General features: G+C 38.1%; 1 protein-coding gene and 1 pseudogene across 1 annotated transcript; one reads left to right on the forward strand and one right to left on the reverse strand.

The window, feature by feature from the left end:
* Window positions 1-4,156: 4,156 nt before the first annotated feature.
* On the reverse strand, window positions 4,157-4,759 carry LOC121990437 (VQ motif-containing protein 4-like). The gene has a single exon (XM_042544569.1). It carries the CDS (start codon window positions 4,746-4,748, stop codon window positions 4,179-4,181), a length of 570 nt encoding a protein of 189 aa, XP_042400503.1. The 5' UTR covers window positions 4,749-4,759; the 3' UTR covers window positions 4,157-4,178.
* Window positions 4,760-5,523: 764 nt separating this feature from the next.
* Window positions 5,524-5,702, forward strand: LOC121993481 (annotated as a pseudogene).
* Window positions 5,703-19,535: the final 13,833 nt, after the last annotated feature.

The raw sequence follows: 19,535 nt of genomic DNA on the forward strand, positions 1-19,535 counted from the left end.
AGGCGTTGAGTATATAATTGTGGCACAGAAAATCTCCGTGAGACCACGCATCGCTAGCAGCCTTACTACCTTCCGTAGCGGCTAGCGTGTCTTCGTGCAAAAACCGTACAAGGTTTAACGTTGTTAGATAAAACAGCATCTTCTGCTGCCATCTTTTGAAGTCGGTTTCGGTGAATTTCTCCGGCTTTTCTCCGTGCGGAATGGTTGTCGGAATGGCGGTCGGAACGGCCGTCGGAATGTCGTTGGTAGTCATATCAGTTTGCACGAAATATCGTTTACGACTGTTTTTCCCGGGTAGCTTCTCGAGTATGCAAACTGATCGTCGAGGCTAGTGTTCGACACTATCTCCGTAAACGATATTGCTCCGCTACGGTGCTTAACGGATTGTTGCAATTCGTTCCCAAGATACAACGACGACGAACGTCTCGGAATCGTAGCACTCTGACTTCCGAGACCAGCGAACCTTCTAGTAGACTTCTTGGACTCTTGAATGCACAAGATGAGATGAATGCTTGAGGAAGAGAAGAGAGGATTGAGTGAATATTCCATCATCTGGAGGGTTAAGGAAGAGGTTGAGTGTCCTTTGGGTGAGTGGATATGTTCTTTGGACTGGATCGATCTAGATCATCCATTCTGAAGGGTTGTAACCCTTCTCCAAGCCCACTTCAATCTCATCCATCAGATCTGAGGAGTTGTGACCCTCAGATCCCGCCTATTGTCATCGGCCATCGGATCTGGATCCATTGATTCGATGTTTCAGATCAAGTCTCATCCCAAGCCATCAGATCGTTACTCTTTGCGATCCAACGCTCTAGATCGCATCACAAGCGATCCATCATACCTATTTGATCAACGGTAGTCATCCATTCCCTAAGTCAACTGTCCAGTCATCTCCCTTTGCCCACGAGGATGCCGCATAGGTACTGCCACGTCAAGTACGAGCCTGACACGTCACCCGAGTGCCACGTAGGCACTGCAATTTAAGCTCCTCAATGCTCCTCGCGACGATGCGTAGTGCGCCTACAAAGCGCCCATTGCGCACGTGCGCACGTGGCGGGTGGCTGGCTCACAGGTGCGAGCACCTGCTCGCCCTGGGCTAAGGGAGCACCTGTCCTTTTATTTTTGTGTTAACTCCATTAACACATCTTCATTAATAAGTAGAGAATACATATCGAGAATTTCCGATGTGGGACTATTCTCCCATGCACTTTATTAATGAATAATAAATGTTATTTTGGGCCGACTTTAAACATTAATTTCTCATTCACCCTTAATCGGTTTTGAGCAAATTAATAGTCTAAATATATCTACGTGAATCGTAGATTTCAATTTTGAAGTCAATTACGACTTTCAACAATTGATGGCTTCCTTCCTCAAAATCGTTTTGATCCATTTAAGACCCCAATATCCATCAACTTTTACAATCGATTAATTTTGGAGGCAATCAATTGGATCCTACGAAAGATTCCTATCGTATAAAATATGATAAATACAATTGTATTCGGATGGAATACCCATGATCATGAATTTTCAAAAATCCACAAGCGTGGATGCGCTGTGCGAGGTTAGAACCTCCGTGAGCTAGGAGTCCCTATCCCACCTTTACCTAGGGGTGTCAAAAATGAACCCGACCCGACGACCCAACCCGAGTCGACCCGAAAAAAATCGGGTTCGGGTTGGGCATTTTCGGGTTCGGGTTGGAGGGTTGGAGAGTAAATGAGTCTCGGGTTGGGTCGGGTTGGGTTCGGGTTGACCCGGGTTGACTTAAATATAGGGTTTTGTGGGTTTTTTTGGGGTTAAATCAAATTTTATTTTAAAAATTTAGATGTTTTTATGTATATTAATATCATGTTTGTATGATAATGATGGAATATTGAGATAAAAGTGAAGAATTATAGGAAAAATAGCCCAAAAAAGTCATTTTGAATCGGATTTTCGGGTTATATGGGTCGGGTTCGGGTTGATCGGGTTGGTCGGGTTCGGGTTCGGGTTGAGGTGTTTTAAGTTGAACTCGGGTTCGGGTTGGGTTAAAAAAAAAAAAAAACTCAATCCGACCCAACCCGACCCGACCCACCCGAATTGACACCCCTACCTTTACCATCATAAGAGAGGGGGTTTAGGTTCCACAGTAGATGGTTCCAAAGTTATGGTTCATTAGGTCAGTAGAGAAAGGATTTGGTCGAAAAGAGACCAAGTAGACTAGAAAAAATGATATTTTAAAGCAAGTTTGCTGTTCTTATACGTTTCATATGAGGCAGAGCCGGCCTTGGGCCGGCCCATGCCCAGGGCCCCAAAATATAAAGGGCCCCATACGTTTTTCTTTTTAAAATCAATTTTTTCTCCTTTCCTCACAGAATCCTTTGTCAAGATGCCAAAGCCCTAGCTCTCTATCCGACTCACCCTTGCGATTCTCCTCACCAAGACCTCCCTCGCTGCGATGACTACAAGCCGAGAATCGGCTCTTTGTCTTTGTGCCTTTGTCTTGGGATCTATTGTGGAGTTGAAAAAGTTGGTTAGACACTCAAGTAGTTAGGCTCGACCTCAGTAAGAACCATCTTTCTGGTGAGATTCCAAGTGGAGCCACTGATCTTCCGGTCCTTAACGCATTGGACCTGTTGGTGAACGATTTTTCTGGTGAAACCCCGCCTCCCTCTAGTCTCCCTCACTTTCCGATGAGATTCCAAGTGGGGCCGATGATTTTTCCCGTTGTGCTCTCCCTCGTCGTGACAAAACTCCTTTGCCGATAAACGCTCGTGCTTTTCATTTTATTTGTTAATCATGCTTTTGTTTTGTTTCTGCACAGTGTATTTTTCATATACATATAATGAGTTTGACCCAAAACAGAAGTGCATGGTAACTGTTTCTGCTTCTTAACGGTCATGACTATTGTTTCTACTTAAATTGAATTCTTTCACCTTGTTGTTATTGTTGTTTTGAAGAGGCAGATCGTCAGTGGTGCTCAGTTGTGATCTCATGATTACGAACCGTTTGCTTTCGGTTATAATTCATTTATACTGAGTTTTAATTTTTCTTATCAAGTGAAATATATAAGTAATATTATCTTCTTTTAGATAAAAAGATTTTAATTCTTAAACACTGTTAACTTAATTATATTGTTTAAGTTGCTTAAACTCAAAGTGAATATATTTGATATGTCTTCTTGGTGTTCTCTTAGTTCTTTCAGATTCCTATGTTGATGTTGAAATAAAGATTACGGAAGTAAGCTGACTAGGCTACATTTATTATTATTATTATTATTATTATTATTATTTTCTAATTTGGTATCATGATTTTATGTTATATTACTTTGCTTATCTCTTTATATTTTTTAGTTAAATTTTTCTCCGTAGTAAGTGTTCGTTTACTAAAAATTTAAATGATTATTCTTTGTAAACATCTGTGTTCTAAATGAAATTGTTTACAAATATAATTGTTATTCATGAATAATTTAATAGTGTAGGAATGGAAAAAGTTATATCCATAGTTTTAAAATTGATGCTTCATTTGTATTTTTATATTAGAATTATAAAAATTTATATATAAATAAAAAAGGAACACCATTGTAAGATTAAAATACTTGTAAAACGTGCAATTATACCAGCAAACGAAACATGTATTTAAATTTTTACATATATTTTCTTTTAATTATTGAAAGAACAATATTAATTTATCACAAATAGGGTGAATGCAATCTCGAAAGAAGCAATGCTTGAATGATAAAATTAAAACATAATTTATAATTTCATCTCGGGCCTTTAAGTAATAAAAACCGTCTCTTATACGAGGAATGACACATTGTTTGCTTTTATGTTACACATTCCATGTATTTCTAATGTATTTTTGTCACTTTCTAAACTTTAAATTCGGTTTAGGGTCTAAATTTTAAATTTTAAATTTTAAATTTTAAATTTTAAATTTTAAATTTTTTTAAAAAATACACTAAGGTGGACATCATATCAAAATCTACCTAATAAATATACCATAATTTTAAATACACGATTTGGTAAAATACCTTTTAAACTAAAGTATTAGTATATTTCTCTTGTTTTTGAATAAGAATATAAATGTTTTCTTCAATTATTCAATTAATACGATTGATTTATTGTTCCGATACGATACATCACAACTAAAAATTAAATCCAAAATTCTGCTCGTTTTACACCGAAGCAACCAAAGCATCACGAAGAACCACCGGCGGACGACGTCCTCGGAGAGGTGACAGGGAACAGCGGAAGCAGCCTTGGCGATTCCGCGGCGCTCCTCGGCGACGAGTGCAGGTAGAATCCCTTCTCCGGGATGCCCCACTCCTCCTCCTCCTCCTCCGCCGTCGTCCTCTGAAAGGGGTCCAATGTCAGCGGCGTGATGGGGCTTATCAGAGCCATCGAAGGGAAGTCCAGCACGCTCGGCGACAGGATCGCCGGCGACGAAGGCTTCTTCGAGTGCGCCGGCGGTCGGATCATTTTGAGGTTCTTGAGGCTCCTACGGCGCTCGTTGAGTTTGAAACACGTCTTCTTGGGGCCTAGCAGGGCCTTGCTCCCCGCCACCGTCGTGGTGCCGTGGCCGGTGAGCATCTGGACGACCTGCCTGAAGGAGTCAGTGTCAGCCTCGACGAAGGTAGTCCGGCAGCCGTCGGCATCCATGGATTTCGTGCTCTCCTTCGGTCGAATTCCACCATTGTTGACGCTGACGCAGCTGCTGCCGGCGGTGAGGCGAGGAGAGCTGGACCAACTGGCTACACCCGACTCCATGAGTCTACTCTGCTCCCGTCAAAATGGTGAACTGGAGAAGATTAATAGAAAAAGATAAAAAGCCGGAGACTCCATGGATTTGGTCCTGAAACTCCTATTATGTAATTAGTCAACTAAAACACACATAGATTTTGTCTTCATTGCTTGAGTCAACGGTAGTTGTTAGATGACACCTTAAACTGCCTTAGGGAACCTTTGGCCCTGTTTGACTCGGCGCATGAAAATTTAGCAGAAATGTTTTGTTTTATTTTAATTTACTTTAATCTTTCTGAATGTATATATTAATCATCTGCCGTGTTTGACTTTGAAAGATTCATGGAAACAAAATTTGAACGTTTCAGAAACGATTCAATTGGAACGAGCTTGCCTGCAGTGTGTCTTCCCTGACTCTTCCTATTCTGTCAGCTTCATATCATTTATGTTGCTGAATGCATCAAACTCGTTAAATAAAAAAAAAAAAAAAAAAAAATCTAAACAAAACAAATTGATTTTTTTGTATTTTTTAAAATCAATAATAAAATTTGTATAACTGCTATATTTTAATTTAAAATTTATTAAAATAATAATATTACGAAGTGAAACTAAAAATTAAATTAACTTAATATCTTTTCATAAATTTATGATAAATTTAAAATTTATTAGAAAAAAAATTCTGATTATTTTTTATATAAAAAATATGTATTACTATGATTTTTTTAGTTTCATATCTTAAAATGGACAACACTACGAATGAAGAATTTTCTATAAATATTTTGGGCCGACGACGTTAGAAAACATACCTTTCTCAATATTTTAGCTAAGATCAAGTATAATATCTGTTTTTATCAGTTTAATATCTGATATAAAAATTTAAATTAGTTTTTTATAAGGGAGAGTCTGTTATATTAACTTGTTGTTAGAGTTCTCGAGTATCGTCCTTGCGTTGCACTACTACATGAGCTTGACGCACTCTTAGTAAGTTTAATTTATGGATCTGAGGTATTAATTTCTGTGTATTGATACATTATATTATTGAGAGATTGTTGGTGCAATCGTCCTCAGGTTAAGATTGACCAGTTTGACTAATCTCGAGTGGACTCGAGCTTGAGTTTCAATGTTTGGACAATATGTGAACAGAAGTCAAATAGGTCAAGGTTGACCGCATATTTGATGATATGTACAAAAAAGTCAAGTAGGTCATGGAGGACCAACTACTTGATTGAGAAGTCCTAACTTAATATTAGGTAAGACAAAATCCTAATTCGAGAGTTAGACAAGGGTAATGTCCTAATTGAAGGTTAGACATGGAAAAGTCCTAACTCGAGGGTTAGGCATGGGTAAAATTATAACTGCAATTAGGCAAAGGAAAGTTTAAGTGAATCAAGGAGAACCGCATGTTAGTAAAGGAAAGTCTAAGTGGGTACAGGAGGATCACACGTTGGCAAGAGGAAAGTCCTAACTATAGTTAAGAAAGAAAAAAAAAATCCAAGTGGGTCAAGAAGGACCGTACTTGGTGATTGGAAGTCCAATGAAAAGTGTTGATGTTGCAAGTACCAGCTAATCGAACTTAATTTTGATAATGACAAAGAGTTCAAAGTTAAGTTGCATTGTGATCTAACAAGCTTACTTGAGTGTACAGGAAAAATCTAGTTGAGACTAGGCAATAAAGTCTTGGTCAAGGAATTGGGCATGAAGTCTTGGTCAAGTGGACTGGGTAGAAGTCTTGACAGATGGAGGACATCAGGCGGAAGTCCTTGTTAGGATCTCTTCGTACGGCTAGAGAGGGGGGGTGTGAATAGCCGACCCCAATTGCTCGCGTTTCTTTCTACAAACTAGGGTTAGCGCAGCGGAAACTAAATGCAGAAAGAAAACAGGAGAAGAAATCAAACCTCTACGCAAGGATGTAACGAGGTTCGGAGATGAAACTCCTACTCCTCGGCGTGTCCGTAAGGTGGACGAAGCCTATCAATCCGTCGGTGGATGAGTCCCCGGAAAACCGGCTAAATCAAACTCCTTGTGGGTGGAGAAACCTCGCCACAATCACTTGCAACAGCAAGCTAAGAGTACAAGAGAATAGCAAGAACAAAATACAACAGGAATGTAAACACAGTAGCTTGCCTTCTCGTCGACTGGGGTCCCGGATGAAGTAGCAACTTCACGGACAGATGCAACAAGCAACTTAGCAGCAGCTGATCCAATCGTGGAATGAAGCTCACGCGAAGCTTCGACAAGGAGGAGCTCAACAAAGCTCAAGCACAACGGCACAGGAAGGAAGAAGAAGAAGTTCTCGTGCAGCAGCCCTCGACCCCTTTATGTTCCGTCCCTGATCGGTCCATGGACCGATCAGGGAACCTCCTGATCGGTCCATAGACCGATCAGGCTTTGGTCCCTCGTCTGATCGGTGTCTCCTGATCAGTCTTGTGGACCGATCAGGGAACATCCTGATCGGTCCATAGACCGATCAGGCTTCGGTCCTTCCGCCACTGATCTATGCCTGATCGGTCTGCCGGACCGATCAGGCCATGGGTGGATCGGTCAGCAGACCGATCCACGTCTTTCTTCTCGCGAGGTTTGAGCCACTGATCTGATTCTGATCGGTCACCAGACCGATCAGGGCAACCGCAGTATCACTGGACCGGTCACCAGACTGATCCAAACTTCTCAGCCCTAAACCTAAGGCTTCCACACCAATCATCCGGTCAACCTTGACCTGTTGGTACATCATCCCTAGCATCTGGTCACTCCCTTGACCTGCTAGCACTCCCCGCTAAGTGTCCGGTTAATCCTTTTGACCCACTTAGACTTTTCCCCACCAGATGTCCGATCACCCTTGATCCATCTGGATTTTTCCCTTGTCCGGCTTCACTCACCAGGACTTTCCACACTGCCTAACATCCCAGTTAGGACTTTCCCACTGCCTGGCTTCACTCACCAGGACTTTCCAACTGCCTAACATTCCAGTTAGGACTTTCCCACTGCCTGGCTTCACTCACCAGGACTTTCCAACTGCCTAACATCCCAGTTAGGACTTTCCCTCGTGCCAAGCTCCCTGCTTGGACTTCTCCGTGCCAAGTCTCCATACTTGGACTTTTCCAGTGCCAAGTCTCCATACTTGGACTTTTCCCGTAGCCAAGTCTCCATACTTGGACTTTTTCCCGAATCAGGTCAACCAAGTCAACCTTGACTTACGGTTGCACCAATAATCTCCCAAACATCTATTCTTGTCCCATATCAAGAATAGAACTCTCTCACGAATGTCAAACATCAACATGCAACTCAACTAGGTCAACCTTGACCTAAGGTTGCACTGACAATCTTCCCAAGTCAAACATCAAAATACAACTCGAGTCAAGTCACCTCGAGTCGGGTCAACCAGGTCAACCTTGACCTAAGGTTGCACCAACAGTCCTGGGGGTCGTAAGCACCAAGCAGAAGTCTAGGTAGGTTGAGGATTGGATGTTTAACAAAAGTCCCAAGGGTCAAGGTCAGATGTTGAGTAAAAGTCCAAATAAGTGTTTGACAAAAGGTAACTCTCCTAAGAGAAGTCGGTGAGGATGCATTCTCCGTTAAGGGAATAGTAGGCATCGGTTCGATCTACGGATTCATGCAAAAATCGAAAGTCAAAATCGAACAGTTCTGAGACTGTCAAACTAAATTAAAATGCTATATTTTATCTTTTGTGTTAACTCTGTGGTGCAGAACATTGAAGCTAGAAGTTGGCCAAAAAAGGGACTTCCAAGCGCTCGGGAACGGTCCAGGCACTAGGATATCGAAGCTGTAAGTACTCTATGTTGGTTTTAATATGATCAACCAAATTAAGTTATGCTCTGCGATTTTGATGCCTTGTATCTGAATGTGTAGGGACTTAGGAACGCAAGAGGTCGAGAGAAATATACAACAGATGAGAAGGATGACACGGGAATCGAGTCGATGGGATCGGTGTATTCGAGGGACGAGAAGCTGCATAAGAGTACATCGACAAAGCAAGAAGGATGCGCGTAGCGCTTCCGAGAGATGAGAAGTCAGAGCGAAAGGCTCGGACCACCAAGTCACCTTCAAAGGAATGTCGCAGTGGATCACTCTTTGGGTCCACGTTAGCATCAGTCCGGGCGCCCGAACATGGTCCAGGCACTCAGACATGAAAAAAAGTCTATCTTCACAATGTTATATAACCGTTACGAGCAGATAAGTTTGCCACCCTGGGGGCACCCGGAGAAGGTCCAGGTGCCCGGAGCTACCACATTAACAAACTACTAGTTTTGACCAGTGGGCTATAAATAGAGCTCTGGTCTTCTTCATTTTGACAACACTTATTGTAATCGAGTTTCCATTCTGTTCTTTGTTTATCTGAGCTGTCAATGTTTTATACGAGGCTTCTCCACCTTTAACTTGTGTCAAAGGAGTCGACATACAGAGCTTCTTTTGCCTTGGATTAGCAATCTCTCCGATTGCAAACCAAATAACTCCGGTAGTCTCGTACTTTGTTTTAAATATTCCTTTTCTTTATTTAAAGTGTTTGTCTAATTTAAAAGTTAAAAGCTTTGAGAAGGGTACATTTTTTTCAGACAATTCACCCCCTCTTGCCGGTCGCACCGGGATCAACAAGTGGTATTAGAGTGAGGACACTTAAGAAAGACTAACCGCCGACCGAAGCAAAGAAATCAATGATTGGACTAAGCCTCAACCCACCAAAGTTTGAGGGGGAGTTCGTATATTGGAAATGTCGAATGGAGATATTTTTAAGAATAGATTTTGAAATTTTTTTAATAATAAAATATGATTTTACAGTTCCCAAGTATCAACAAGAAAAAGAGAAAGAAGAAAACCTTTGGACGAAGAAGGAACAAAGTGACTTCGTAGCCAACAGCAGAGTGGAATACCACTTGCTAAGTGTATTACCGCCTCAAAAAGTCAATCCCATTAGAAGCTACATCTTGGCCAAAGAACTCTGGGAGAAATTCTTGGAGCTCCATGAAGGCACATCCGAAGCGAAGCTTCCACGACAGGATATCCTTCGGAGTAAGCTAACAAACTTCCGCTTAGAAAAAGCTGAGATAATGGTTCAACTATACACAAAAATTAAGGAGCTGATCACTAGACTGATCAATCTTGGTGAAACAGTAACTAACTAGGACTCGATCCGCTATCCACTCGACGTCTTTCCCAGAACTCCAGAGTGGATCTCAATAATAGACACCTACTATATATCTAAGGACTTGAAGGTAAATATCTTAGAAGAACTTTTTTTGACTTTAGAATTACATAAATCTAGATGTCCAGGTACAAGAAAAGAGCCAAGTCAGAACCTGACACTAAGAGCCAATGAAAAGAACAAGCCAGAGTCGAACTCAGATCTTGATGCATACCAAGAAGCGTATATGGTAAGAAAATTTAAAAAGTTTTTAAAATCTAATAAGTTTAAAGAAATGCAGATTAGGAAAAATCCAAGAAGCAAAAGAAAGGTTCACTGCTACAATTGTCAGAAAGAAGGGTATATAAAGGATGACTACCTAGAGCTCAAGAAGGAGAAAGACAAAGGGTCAAGGCGAACCAAGGACAAGAATCTCAAGGTCACTTGGGATGAAAGTTCTTCATCCGAATCCGAGATAGAAGCCTATGTTAGACTAGCACTGATGGTTAATCACGAAGAACCAAGCAACTCAGAAGCTAGCATCGATGAAGGATGAGCCATATCAGATGAATCTAGTGATGCAAGGGAGAATTAAGTTTCAGATTCGACATAATAAGTGAGGTATGTCTCTTATCTCCTGATTAATTATATTTTGAAATAAAGTTCATGTCAAAGTTAATGTGTAAATTGAAAACAAAAATTGAAAAAAAAATTAGAAATAAAAATAATCTTAGTAAAATCATATTTATTAGAGGATTTTGATAAATTAAAAATTCTAAGTTAAAATAAAAATTAGGTCAATTAGAAAAGGATAATGCAGATTCACACAAACATAGAAATATTCAGGAATTAAATTAGTATTATAGATTTTATAAGGGCTAAATAAGAAAAAGTAACAAGAAAATATATACCAAGGAAATTTCTGATTAATCCAGTATGTGTGAACCTATATTAGGTTCCAAAATCATACTTAGGTTAAATTTTCATGTGTTAATTTTAATTTACCTTAATATTTTATTTGCATATTTAAATTTGTCAAAAATTTTAAATAAATTGTTTCGTATCCTTTATGTTTGAGATTAATTAGATCTTAATTTTTTTCGTGAAATTTTTTTCACTACTCATCAAAAGGAAATATTTTGAAAATTTTTTACCGTTAATCAATTTTCTATGAATTTTTTTTACCAAAATATCAATTTTAATATTAAATTTTTTTAAAAAGGCATTCTTCAAAAATTTAATTTTTCTACAATATACTTTCTATTTTACATACTTAGAAAAAGTTATACATTTTTTTAAGCTCGAAATCTATTTTTAACATCTTTTTTAGAAAATTGTATCTCTCTGAATAAAATAAATTATTACTGCTTATATTAATTTTGGTTATTTATGAAAATTTTATCACTATTTTTTATAAGTATTTTTAACCATGAAAAAATTTTCAACAATTAAAAATAATTTAAAAATTATTTCTTCTAAAATTAATTTTTAAATCGTAAAAATTTAGATTTTTGAAAAATAATTCTCAAAATTTTTCTAAGTGTTAGTAATTGTATTTGAAACCCTTAGAACTTATCTCAAAGTTTATTATTTAATATTTTTATCTTTATTTTTAACGTGATCAAAGGGAAGAAATAAATGATAGATTAAGTCTAGCGGAGGATTTATTTACATTGCATCCAAATTTATTTATTGCAATTAATTTATACATAGTTATTTTCTTTACTATCTTGGTTTAAACCCTAACTTAACTTGAGTGATCACATTAAAAAGAGGGAGATTGTAAGTACCCCGTGTTTATTTTGATGTGATTAACCAAGTTAAGTGAGGCTCTGCGGTTTTGATATCTTGCGCCTAAGTGTGCAGGAACTTAGGAATGTAAAAAGTCGAGTGGAAGATGCAACGAATGAGAAGGATGGCACGGGAATTGTGTGGACTGTCTTGGTGCATCCGACGGACGAGAAGATGCAGAAGGGTACACCGGTGAGCGAGAAGGACACGCGCAACACTTTCGAGGGATGAGAAATCGGAGTGGAAGACTGCTCGAGGAGAAGGTCGGAGTTGGGTTCGGGTGAGCTTTACTCTGGAAGGCCGAAGGATCACCCCAAGCGATCGGAGAAGGAGCCAGCGACTAGAGAAGGCACCTGACTTTGGGCGTCCGGACTAGCTGGTCCGGGTGCTCGGACCACCAAAGCGCCTCACAGGCGCCCTCGAAGGAACGTCGTAGTGGATCACTCTTCGAGTCCATGTCAGCACCAGTCTAGGCGCCTAGACATGGTCCAAGCGCTCGGACATGAAAAAAGTCTATCTTTGCACCGTTATGTAGCCATTGCGAGCAGATAAGTTTGCCATGCTAGGGGCGCCCGGAGTTGTCACGTCAGCAAACGACTAGTTTCGACTAGTGGACTATAAATAGAGCTCTGGTCTTCTTCATTATGACAACACTTACTGTAATCGAGTTTTCATTTTGTTCTTTGTTTATCTGAGTTGTCAACATCATGTACGAGACTTCTTCGCCTCCAACTTGTGTTGAAGAAGGAGTTGACATGTATAGCTTTATTTGCCCGGGATTAGCAGCCTCCCAGGTTGCAAACCAAATAACCTTGATAGTCTCATACTTTGTTTTAATTATTTCTTTTCTTTATTCAAAGTGTTTGTCTAATTTAAAAGTTGAAAGCTTTGAGAAAGGTACATTTTTTTTTCAGGTAATTCACCCCCTCTTGTCGGCCGCACCGGGACCAACACAAGATCCCAGAGTGGGTCCAGGTGCCCAGAGTTAATCAAGGTGCCCGGAGTTGATCCAGATGCCTGGAGTTGGTCTAGGTGCCCGGAGTTGGTCCAGGCACCTAGATATCCAAGTGCCCGGAGTGGGTCCGTCCAAGTGCCTAAATTGGGCCGAACCCAGTCCCGAGTGTAGATGAGGTGGCACGCTCCGATTGACCAGCACACATCAGAGTCCAATTACCCTGATGGATCCAGGCGCCCGGAGATGAATAAAACTGATGTAGATAGAGCTTTGCTGAGATGCACCCGAGGGTGGTCTAGGTGCCAGGAGTTGGATAAATCCCCGATGAAGCATTATAGGATAAACTTCGGTCTAGGCGCTCGAGACCGGTCTAGGTGCCTGGAAAAGGCTATAAAAGGGCTTTGACCATCAACTTCAATATACAATTCTCTATGACTGTTCTTGCGCGCTGCTCCAAAAAACTCTCCATGACTCTGAATGCTGATCCAAAAACCAACACTAAAACTACTACTTATTTAAAATTGTTGGTAAATTTTATATTTGCATTTACTTTGTAATTCAGATTTTTTTTGTAATTCTTTAAGCTATTATTGAATTTCCCAACATAAACACTCAACGAATGTGGGTCTTGGAGTAGGAGTTATAGAAGTTTCTGAACCAAGTAAAACTAACTTGTGTTAGTGATTTCTTTGTCCTTCTTTTAATTTTATTTTTGTTGTGTTTTCTCTAGTTTGTTTGAAAAACATGAACAAACAATGTCCTTGCGAGAACACAGAAATGGTCCGAATCAATTGGTCAATCGATTGGGCTGAGCTTAATCGATTAGACCAATTAATTAGGACCAGGAGTTTCACGAAGAGAAATTCATAAAAACAAGGTTGAATCAATTGACATGATTGATTTAGCTACTACTAATTGATTGGGTCAAATCGATTAGGCAATGTTTTGTCGCGAGGAGGAAGAATCAATTGAGGCAATCGGTTAAACAATCTTAATTGATAAAGGCATTTTTACGAGAGAACAGAGGGTTGTGGAATTGATTGGATAATTGATTAAAGCCTTATGAATCGTTTGGGATGACTCACCAATCGATTAGGGTTCAAAAAAAGATGTGTTCTACATGTGTTTGAACGGTCGGATGACATGGTAATTGATTAGGGAAAAGCTGAATCTATTGGGAGACGTCAAAGAAGCCTAGAGAAGGATTTTCGTGGATATTTCGAAGCAACTCTCACATACATCTCTTACTCCAATTCTTTGGTGTTTGGAGAAGAAGAAGTGCTCCTATATTTTCCACCACCAAGAGGAAATCCAAAGCAAGAAAAGTGCAAGCAAAGCAAGATTCATGTTGTAAAGTCATTTTCGATTTCTTTGTAACCTAGTTTACGTTTCTTGTTTATATTTCTTGTATTTGAGCTTGTACGATGTTTCTTCACCTCTAGAAAATTTCTGAGAATGAGTGATTTCATTATGGATGAGATCTTGAGAGCCGGACCATTGGATTAGTCAGCTTAAGGAGGTAGAGACCAAGTAAAATTCAAGTGTTAATATGGTCAGTCTTAGCTTCAAGATATCCACTATAAATCATCAACATAAAATGATCGAAGCTATTCACCCCTCTTTAGCTCTCAGAGTATCATGACATATATTATACATGCAATACGTGTACGCGATAACTAGTATAGATTAAATATTACCAAACAATTATCAAAAAGCAACTCTCTCTGGAGGTGAGTTTCTTCATAGTGCATCTAACTTGTTCTTAATTATTAATTGAAAAGTAATTATGTGTAATGTGTTAGACAATACAATCTATTGCCGGAGATTTTACGGGGTATTAGCTGAATTTAAATTGTACTGAATTAAATTCAACTTACAGTAGAGATGACCTGAGCGGACGTGTTGCTGAGATGAGGTCGGATCAGCAAGTCGGTCGGCCCCCACCTCTGGCTGTGCTTCGAGGCTTAGTTGGGTGGTCTGTTTCCCAGGATACAACGGTCTGACCGTGAACTCCACCAAATGCTACCGTGGGCAATCTGTCGAGCAGGAGTTGCACGACAGAGTAGGGAATGAGGAGGAGAGCTTCTACTTGCTTTCGCTGTGTTATCTGCGTAACCTTTTGCCTGTGGATTTATACTCCCCTGTGCACCCACGCGTGAGAGAGAGTCTCTCACCATACATTTGTTCACATCTTCAATGTATGTGAATCAATATAAACCAACAAACATGTCAAGAAACTCTCAATATGAGACTAAAGTCCCATGCACAATAGAACTTCTTCTATTCTTCCTCTTCTCCATTCACACTTATTCAACATAATGTTTATGTGATATTATTTTGTCTTTAAAAAGGGAATTAATTGGATGCTCTAATGGTCGAAATGGGGGGAAACAGTTGAATCCTATTTAACTTTAGTGTAATCAAGTAATATTGAAAACTTATGTTTGTCCCGAATAATGAAATAAAATTTTATTTATATCTTATAAACTCATTAACTATTTTTCATAGACATTTTGTTATTACTAAAGTTGTCATTATCATAAAAATTAATAAATTTGTCATCGTCGTAGAGGTACAAATAAAGAATAGGTAATAGTTGGATAATATAATGAAATAAAATTAGCTAGAGTTATAAGGAATGAGTTAGGGAATTTTTAAATTTTACCTTTCAAGACTTGAAGGAGGGTCATACAACTATCAAGTGCCCTTGAGCTTTGTGTTAAAATTTAAATTATGGAGACTCATATTTATCTAAACAGACTTGACCAAATTTATTTGATATGAAATAATCATGACGAAGAGATTGTGTGTCTATCAAAGAATGCAAATATGGGGATTGATATTGAAAATGAGTTGAACATGATGATCTAGAATTTATGGACGCATTTAACAACTTAACTTAGGACGTGTTGTGCAAGAGATTTAATCAGTTGACGAATCCCATCATGATTTAAACCTACAGTAGATTAAGTGAATATGCCTATCTTTTTAGTTAACTTTGATAGTAAAAAATGGAATCTATCAACTAGTAGCTTCATATGATTGACCTCAAGATAATATGTGAGGAGGTAAATCAAGAAATTGTAGTTGACCAGTGTGAGGAGAACTTTTTTTCCTCTGTTTTGCCAAGATTCAAATAATAACAATTTTGCTCGGTACAAACTAATTCAATTTTACTTTAAAAATTTAACTTGATGCATATTAAAGTACTTAATTGTGGTTCAATCATTTTATTAAATTTCTTAAAGTTACTTTCAGCAACTAATTATGTACCGAAGTCTTACTATACTATGTAACGAGAAGAAAGGCACTCCAAAATGTTGGAATAAAATATGAAATATAATAATATTTCATCTTAAATATCCTCAATTTGAGGATCAAACATCTAATAAAATAATTGTGAGAAAAATATTTATATTCTCACAATTATTTTATTAATTTATATTTAATTTTATATTTAAATTACCGTGGGTCCAACCCTGCTGTCTGTTACAGCTGTTTTGTTTTTGTGTTTTTTATATTTTTTATAAAAAAAAATAGAAGTGGCAAAACCAATCCTCCCCTTATGAATGGGGAGATATTTGAGATGGGGCTCCAAATAGCCCTGATGCCCGAAGGGCATTTATAATGGAGATGAAAGAGAGGAGAGGAGAGGAGAGTATGGGGACGTTTAGTTTTTTATGTAAAAAAAAAAAAAAATGAACAGCTGTAGATGTGGGGTGGGTACGTGGGTGGGACCTACGGAAAATTTAATTCTTTATTATTTTTTCAAATTCAACGAACGGTTATTTTTAAAAAAATTTAAAATTAATTTTATTTAAATATAAAATTAGATTTAAATTAATAAAATAATTAATATTCATAAATATTTATAGTTGAAATATTTAATTATAAAATTTAAAATAATTAGAAGTAAGATATTTGATTAAAGAGACCTAAATATTTAATTATAAAATATAAAGTATGACTATAAATATCTATCATGCTATATAGAGAGTCTAATTTAGAGTAAGTCATGTAATATTTTTGAATGATAAAGAAAATTCAAGAGTACCATCGACTATTATTAGGTGCTTTCTTTTTAATGTTATAAAGGGTAGTTCGATGCATGAAGTTTTCGTCATGTGAGGTCCTGGGAAAAAATTTATTGTACACAATTTTATCATGTTTTTTGTAAAAAATTATTACATGATCTTTTAATTACATGACAATAATTTTATCATTGCGCTAAGACTTCCCTTCTTCCTTTTTAATGTTACAATTGTAAATATTTTATTTGCGTGAAGATACAACTATTTGGATATGTTGGCACGAAGAGAAATGAGTCATAATTAAGGGTGTTCCAATGCATTATACTAATGTGATTGTATGGAAGGAATTTGATAAACTATATCCGATTTTTTCTTCTAAATAAAAAAGTTCGATTAAGTTTATCTAGTGATGGGCTTAATCCGTGTGGAAGAATATTCTGTATGAAGAATATCCTGTAGGACCATTGAAACGTAATAAAAGGGGCGGGATGAATATTGCTAGTAAAAATTTAATTTTTAAAATCTTTTTGGGAGTTGTAACGAAAATAAGAAAGATAAATAAAAAATTTTTTATTTGGTTCACAGTCTTCTAAATTACTACTTCAACACCCATAATTCAATCATGATTATTTATGATTGAGTCCTTTCGGTGCGATGCGATGGTTAAGACATGGGGTGTTACCATGACAATTGCTAAATACCTCCGTTCGAAAACCTTTTCAAGAACGCCTCTTGCAAATACAAAGGTGCGGTAATACTTTACCACTTCTTTTTTAGAATTGAATGCATAAATGAAGTAATTACAAAATCTAAAATTTACCGACAACAAAGATGGATCAAAGTAAAACGTAGGTTGTCGGAGGGCACAACTAGCGGCATAGAGACGATGCTTTTGCACGAGACAAGGGCTTCAGAGCATTTGAATTGATGTTTTGAAGCCTATTGTATCAAGCCTTCTTTTATAAGGATTTATTGGTCGACTGATGCTTGATAATCGGATCCAAATATTATCTATTAGTCGACCAAACGACTGTACTAGTTGGTCGAACCTGTCAGATCAACTTTTCATCTAGAGACCACAACTAACTTAGCTCTTCCAGTCATCTGAACTATTAGGCAATCTCTCATAGATTTTGAGGAATTAACCGAATTGAAATTACATCAAATCAAATTCAACTTATATGTCGAGATGACCTAAGTAAATAATCTTAAGTTGTTAGTAGGGATTGGTTTCTGCCAAGTGCTAAGTGTAGATTGCAGAGCAATCGGGTGCAGATCGATCGAGTGGCTGAGGGCTGAACGATCGAGTGCAGAGCGGTTGAGTGTAGAGAGGCCAAGCGGCTGTGTACAGAGCGATTGAGTATAGAACGGTGGAGTGTAGAGTGACCTGAGTGAAGAGTGCCCAAGTGTAGAGAGGTCAAGCGGCCGAGCATCTAAGTGCAGAGCGGTTGAGGATTCCGAGCCCTACGATGGACACAATTTTCTTGAAATAGATTTACTCCACCTCCGGTTATACTTTGAGATTTTTTCGGGTCGTCTGCTTCTTAAAATACAACGGTTAATTATGATATACACCAAATACTAGTGGTCATGGTGAACTAAACGGTACCTGACTACTATCACAGGTATACCGTCGAGCAAGAGATACATGACAGAGAAGAGCGAAGGGGAACGGTAGGTGGAGAGCTTCGATTTTTTCCTTTTTCTGTGTGTTTTCCTTTGCCTATGATCATAGTCTTCTTATATATGACCTCATACCAATAAGTAACGTTTAATGATTGATTAATGATTATTATTCGTCGAGTTTTAAAGCACCAATGTTTCACTCGACTGTTTATAGATTTTGTGTTAATGTTCTGAAACTTATGGTTGAACTTTCTTTTATAAGCATTTATTGGTCGATTGATACCCTTATTCAGTCTTCTAATCACCTCAATAATCGGATCCAAATATTATCCATTAGTTGACCAAACGCCTTTATTGGTCAATCGAACCTGCCACATCATCTTTTTGTCCCGAGGCCACAGCTAACTTGGCTCTTCCAGTCGTCTGAACATGGTTTTTCGGTCGCCTAAACATTGTCGAGTCACTATTTGGGCTCTATGTCATCTTGACAAAGCTCATTCTTTCACCATGTTAGCCAAGATGACGTTTATCTTGACCAAGCACTTTGGCACATTAGCAGCCCGAACTCTATCCTCTTTCACATCCGCATCTTAAGACTTATCCTCGTCAACATCTGATGTCACGTAAGCACGACAAACACTTCAATGAACATGGGAGAGTTACTGCGTTACATCAGCTTTTGGCAGATCAAACCTCACTGTTTGATCGCCTCAGACCGTTCAATTAACTGGACTTACCTTTCAATTGCCCGAACTTTATAGAATAGAGATACCATAGAAATATAGTAAAATGATATGAATATTATAAGTGTGACAGTTAAATAGAAACTATCTAATCTCAATGGGACTCTTAGTCAAATTGATGACTAAGTTTGTCCTCTTAAAGAGGACACATCCTTACTGTCTTCAGAAGGATCTTCCCACTACAAGAGTTTATTTTTATTTACTCTTTGCTAAACATTTGGTTTACTTGACCTATTTGGATTTTTTTCTACTTAACGTTTGATCATCGAACCAAGTAGAGTTTTCTTTGACTCGATGTTTGATCCTCGCTAACCCATCGAGTCAATCCTACCAAATGTTTGGTCTTCTTGATCTTCTAAATCTTCTGTTACATAATCTCAGTTCACCTGATCTATTAGGGTTTCCATTGTCAAATGTCTAATCTACCTGACATACTAGGATTTTTCTATTAAGTCTTACGTATTGAACAAAGACATTAGATCACATAAGTTTAATTTTAAAGATTTAATTATTTGATGCTCCCTATACTAA

The sequence above is a fragment of the Zingiber officinale genome, chromosome 6B, assembly GCF_018446385.1.
Source record: "Zingiber officinale cultivar Zhangliang chromosome 6B, Zo_v1.1, whole genome shotgun sequence".
Classification (NCBI taxonomy): Eukaryota; Viridiplantae; Streptophyta; class Magnoliopsida; order Zingiberales; family Zingiberaceae; genus Zingiber; species Zingiber officinale.